Genomic DNA, 5,990 nt, shown 5'->3' on the forward strand with positions numbered 1-5,990 from the left:
TGCGTATGAAAATGAAACCAGTAAATTTTGGCACGTTTCTCATACTAATTTGAAATAATAATGAGATATTTAGTCATATACATGCTGAAAAAGGACCAAAACATGGGATTGACTTATCTTTCCATTTGCATTAGTATCATTAGTTCCTCAACCACAAAGTCGTAGAAAAAAATGATTTGATGGCTTTACTATTTCTAAAGCCCCTCCTATGTGCCATGCCAAATTCCTCCAATTCATCTTGGAAATACTACATTCTTTTTTCTTTTCTTTTTTTGGTAAAAGAAATTAATTCTCATTTATCGGAACTGAAACTGCCCACGCAAAGACAAATCCCAGCATCTAAATGGTAAAAAAACCTACAATTATCAAAACAAAACTACACTAAACATCATACTGTACAGGGTTTGATTGAAAATAAAATAAAATAAAATTCAATTCACATGGATTAAGAACAATAGGAATTCAGTGGTTCAGGATCACAACTAATATCTACATTGTTGCTCAACGTACTAACTGGACTCTGTCCATAACAGGTTAAGGTTAAGGGCAATGCAACGTCTTTCTCCCCACCGGGAGCATTACCATTTGTTAATTCTGGAAATTTCTTTGCCCTAAATACTCCCCATAAATAAATCTTTGTCTGAAACCCTGCAAATCAATATAGTCAACACTGCTATTAACCTGAAAGGAGAAAAAAAACTGGAAAAGCTTTAAACAAATAGCGATTTCAAGACTCACTCTGATATTGCTCGGGCAGTATAGTCGAAGTGAAAACTAAAAGCTCAGCATTGTCCAGAATGGCTTTCATAGCGAGATCATCCTGGATCATGCTAGCCACGAGACTGTCAAAATCTTTCTCATCTCTGCACCCAAAGAAAAAAATAATAACTAAGAAAAACAGCGAATGTTAAGAAATCCAAACAGCAGAACTAGATGGACAAAAGTAAGACAGTTAAATGTACCACCTTTCGTTGTCGGGAAAAAAGTAAAGAGCGATGCTCTGGTCACTAGGTCCCAACTTCTCAAAAGCTTTTGGCCACACATCAGTCCTACGAACCAATTCTGGAAAAATCAGCAACGGCAACAGTTCTGCCTCCTCGCGCACTTTAGGACAGGCTAAGCTAGAGAGATGGGCTACAAGTCCACTAACAATGTTGAAGTCTTTGTTGAATATGCTTAGACTTCCCCTGTCAATAAGACAAACTAGCTCACGAATTATACCCTGCCCACCATAAATTTGAAAGAGGCGGAAAGGAAATTTCTTTTACCTCCAGATTGGATCAATGATAGGCTGTGCGGCAACATAAGAATTGTGTTCTATGATTTGTAAAGCGTCACTAGTAATAATTTGAGAGGTTTTTACAAACTCGAGAACGTCATGGAAGGAATTGAACTGATATTCAAGAACTTCTCTGCACGGATTACCAACATTCTGACCACTGTCACAATTATTACTGCCCTCAGCCTCATGTTCACAAGGGCTACCTTCACGTATCTGTAAAACCATTTTATCCCCTTCACATATCTGCGCCTTTTTAGCCACAGATTTAGGAAAAGTCAATCTATTCTTTTTCCTCCTCCTTTTCTTCAACTTCTTGTTATGACAATTTTTTGTTGATCTTACTGATTTATCAATTGTAGAAGGCTTTATAATCTTTGGTTCACAATCCACACAAAGCCAAGTAATATCTTCATCAAAAATATTTTCTGCAGGCACATCAAGGCAATAACTGCAAAGAAATAAAAGAGAAGAGGCATCAGTTGATCACCAATCCATGCAAAATCATTTTAAAAAGTTAAAATTGAGGATTCAGGCAGCTAAGATATCATAGAATTTGTACTTTTAAATATGATTTCAAGAACTAATTCAATGTCAACTTGCAGCATCATTACAGTCATGCATGCATCTGTGCTTTCCAAAGTTCAATAACCAGGAAATGAAGCATTTATTTCAGGATAATGTGGTATATAAATAACGGTAATGTGTCACTTCTTTCTCATGGGAAAAAAAAAAGACAAACAAAAGAAAAAGGAAACAAGTTATACAGATGAATAGCATAATTCTGGCACTGTTCACAGTAGATTAAGGCATCTTCAAAGCCTCTGTCACCACACTGTTGACAAACAATCACCTGCATCAACCCACAGTTAACGTTAGCATCTTTCTGCGCTACTTATAGATTATTAATTAGCATAAAATAACAAAACAAACAATCCCAGAACACAAAGCAATACTAACTCAATAACTGGATCCATAAAAACAACCAAAAAGAAGAGACTACAAGTTTAAAGTGATGTGGAAGTAATCATGAAAACTTATTTGTTCAACCATTATCCACAATTACCCAAAAGCACATGTTTGTATCAGCTCCACTCCCTCCTCGATCTTTTGTGTCAGCCAAAAAGGATTTACGCAAAATCCCCTTAACTTTTAACCAGTAAGCTGGTCACTGACACTACCACAGGCGTATGATCAAGTTTAGTCAACGACTAAATTCCTTTAAAAAAAGAGAAGATTTATACCTCGAATAACTAACAACTGATAGATCATTTAAATAAACCAATAAACCCAATTTTTCAACTGGCCAGACACTAGATAGTCAATTGCTAATTTCTATCAAGTTCTGAGAGAATTGAAGAAGAATTGGAATACAGTTGAAGACAATGAATCCACAGCCACATGCTTGCCCGAATAAGCACGTATATGCACACATACGTAATTTTTTTTCTTTCTCTAGGGTTGGGGAGTGAGGGGGATCAAACACCCCCAGTTTTTAGCAGTATCAATGATAAACCAGTCAACCAAATGAGTTGGTATAAAAAAGTGGAATCATAAAATCCATTTTCTTGAGGTACCAATCAAAACAAATTCAGATATTTTTCCGAAACTAATGAGAGCTGCCTAATTAATGACCCAAAAAAAAAAGGTGGACATATGAAATCATTTATAATGCATCCTGGAATCTCAGAGTTATTTGAATGAAATAGCATCAACATAAATGAGCATTAATAAGAATCAATGTCGTTGGAACAAGATAGTAGGTTTTGCTTTATCTTTATTTTCCCCTGTATTGACTGGTAAAAGAGGATCCATCAAATCAAACATGGCCATATAAATAATTGAAAAAAAAAAAGAAGTGAACCTCAAACACCAATAAATATCTTGTATGTTACGCAGTCTAACTGGGTAAAATACAACTACCAAGAGTAGCCAAATTTGATAATTTAGGACTATTTAAGTACAGGTTACATTAACAATTATGCTCTGACATCTTCATTCTTCACGCACATCCGGTTTTCATTAAAATCTAATGCTTATGGAGACATTAAATGATTAATGAGCCTAAAAGTCAAGAAATTCTTGTACATATTGAAGCTATACAAGTTTTAGTAATGTAAGAACATGAAAAAGGAAAAAGATTGGATGAATCAATAAACAAAAGGAGAAGATCCAATGATATTACATCTTTAATCATGTTAGGAAGGATGAAACCAATGAAAGACAAAAAGGAAAAGCTGCCTTTATTTATAATCTCTAATCTTAATTAACAGGGCTGCTTACTGCGAATATGGATATATAATTACCCCAAAGAAGACAAGGCAAGTTGAGGTGCAGTTTATAATTAAGCAAAAAAAACTAGGTTTGTTCAGATAAAAAAAGAAACAACTTCGGTTTGCAGATTTTGAAATTTGATGGGTTAGACAGCAAAAATAACAATAATATATTAATTAGATCTATATATAAAAAAAGATTTCAAAGCATTAGCCCTCTAGCATTAGAGACTCATGAATAAAAATGGCAACAGAAAATAGAAATGCAATTTATCACTGAGGTATATAATCTAAAGCTGCTTAGTATAGCGTTGTATAACTGAAATGCCCGAGCAGAGACAATCCTAAAGCATCATAACATATTCTGGCTCTGCCACTCAAGTACAATCACTTTCCTGGAGAAATTTTATACTCCCAGTAATTACTTTACCATCTTAAAAGTCGCTGGAAAGAACTAAGTAATTTGAAGACTAAAGTAAGGTACAGAGCAAACACAACCCACATATGACATTGACTAAGGAAGGAACCAGTCTCAAATTACAGAGTCAAATCTACCGCTTTCACAATAAATACAAAAGAAATTCTTATAACCACAAAACTAAAAGGAGGAGACCAACCAACAAAATGCAACAGCTAAAAAATCAGCAAAACTTCACTTATAAAAGCAATATCTCTGACCTAAAAGTCCACAATCACACTCCCTCAAACACTTCACAGGCTTTCAAGAAAAAATCAGCAACACAGTTTCTACTAACTTAGCGAAGAACCATTCAAACATATTGAGTAAATCGAAACTTTTCAGAAGCCAAATATGAAATTAAAATTGGAAAATGTAGCCAAAATTCAAATGGGTAGTGTGCAAAGAAACATACCATAGTTTGCATGTTCTCAAGGTTCCAACATGAAAGTTGCAACCCTTAAATTTTCTGTGAAATAAACTGCAATACGAGAACTCTGGGGGTCAATTGGGAGCGAGAATGTGAGAGGCACGGCACGGAGGAGCCAAGGGCATTAGGGTTTCGAAGAGTTCGTCTTTCAGTGCTGCCCAATCAGTGAAGCACTGCAAATTTGTCAGAGATCTGGGATTTTGTCAGTGAGAAGATGAAATCGAGAGAGAAAATTGAAAATATAAATATTTTGTGGGAAAACAAATAAGAGGGAAAATCTTAAAACCAAGAAATGTGAAGGTGAAGCAACTGAAAATAGTGGTAGTCGTGGTGAAGGAAGCGTGGCGCTTTGGGTGGGAAACAAACCATTATACGGTACGTCGTTCATTCACCTTGAGTCGAGTGCAAACGTGAAGTCGTTTCGATGTGGACGATAAAAGTACTCCTACTGCAGTGACCCCTGTCAAAAATAAGACATGACATGTCATGCCTTGTCTTTACCTATATGACATTACAAAGCAAGCGCAAAAATGCAGAGTCGTTGAGTACGTAGTCAGAAGTTCAGTCTTCGGGTTTTTTGGGGTTTTGGTTTTCTAAAACTTTTCGTTTGTTGATTCCGGTTTAGAGCATCTCTAATCTTTCGTTTGGATGAGGAAAAATAATTCGGAATTTAGCTAAAAGTCAGGAATTTAAGAGAGAAATTGACAATTCCTTTATTTGGCAACTTAAGCGAGAATTAATTAAATAACGTGCAAAAGAAATCGTGAAAATTGAGGCATTAAATTCTCAAGTTTAATTTCTACCAAAATAGGTGTCATTTCACAATTTCCATAATGCGGGAATTCATATTTTCTATTGTGCCAAAACTTGCATAAAAAAACAGCGCCAAAATTCATTTCACAATTATTGTTTGTACAATGATCTCTTTTATGGTTACGCTAGTACAATGGTATTATGATAATTTTTGTGTTAAAGAGCCTTCACATGATTGGGATGAAGAAATGCGATCTTATTTGAACCGTATGTACAATGGAAAATGTTGGAGGTAAAAACTAAACGGGTAGTAATTAGACCAACTTAAAGATGAGGAGGAGGATGATGAAGGTGAGGATCCTCTGTATGTGAGAGCATTCGGTAAGTACATATGGATGCATACAGAAGACAAATGTACGTGGTTCACCCGAATAATGGGCTATGTCCACGGAGAAGTATGCTCTTATTATGATAAAGACCGTATACATTGCACATAAATTTGAAGGTGAGGCAGATTTGAAGGTCAAGGTCAAGGTCAAGGTCAAGGTCAAGGTGAAGGCAAGAAAGAGCTGGTGAAGGCCAATGATTCGTGAGCTTGTAAATGGGCTTAGGGGTAAGCTCATGAGGCCCTAGTAGCCCGTCTGACTCTTCCTTTCTTGAAGGAGAGAGGTCTCCTTTTATAATTGAGGGAGAGTCCCATCTTCTTGTGTTTTGTCGATGTGGGACTCCCTTCCCTTTGCTTGGATTGGCTTGGGAGTGCTTGACCAGATATTGTACAAACAGGAGTCCCCCAAGCTC

The 5,990-nt window shown here is 36.0% G+C and overlaps 1 protein-coding gene across 1 annotated transcript; it reads right to left on the minus strand.

Annotated features, from left to right (window-relative positions):
- Positions 1-362: 362 nt before the first annotated feature.
- On the minus strand, positions 363-4,772 carry LOC103336371 (PHD finger-containing protein 1-like). Its single transcript, XM_008239405.3, has 6 exons — positions 4,425-4,772; positions 2,047-2,132; positions 1,269-1,730; positions 966-1,187; positions 739-863; positions 363-648 (listed from the first exon to the last, which is right to left on the minus strand). The coding sequence occupies exons 1-6, from the start codon at positions 4,434-4,436 to the stop codon at positions 446-448; spliced, it is 1,110 nt and encodes a 369-aa protein (XP_008237627.2). The 5' UTR covers positions 4,437-4,772; the 3' UTR covers positions 363-445.
- Positions 4,773-5,990: the final 1,218 nt, after the last annotated feature.

Source organism: Prunus mume, linkage group LG6 (genome assembly GCF_029339155.1).
Source record: "Prunus mume cultivar Tortuosa linkage group LG6, ASM2933915v1, whole genome shotgun sequence".
NCBI classification, from domain to species: Eukaryota; Viridiplantae; Streptophyta; class Magnoliopsida; order Rosales; family Rosaceae; genus Prunus; species Prunus mume.

Excerpts from the sequence above, each read along its gene's own strand:
- LOC103336371 (XM_008239405.3), bottom strand. Across the intron at positions 1,731-2,046 it reads CAGAATTATGCTATTCATCT|TTATTGCCTTGATGTGCCTG; the intron begins GTATAACTTGTT and ends ATTTCTTTGCAG. Across the intron at positions 1,188-1,268 it reads ATCATTGATCCAATCTGGAG|GGGAAGTCTAAGCATATTCA; the intron begins GTAAAAGAAATT and ends TCTTATTGACAG.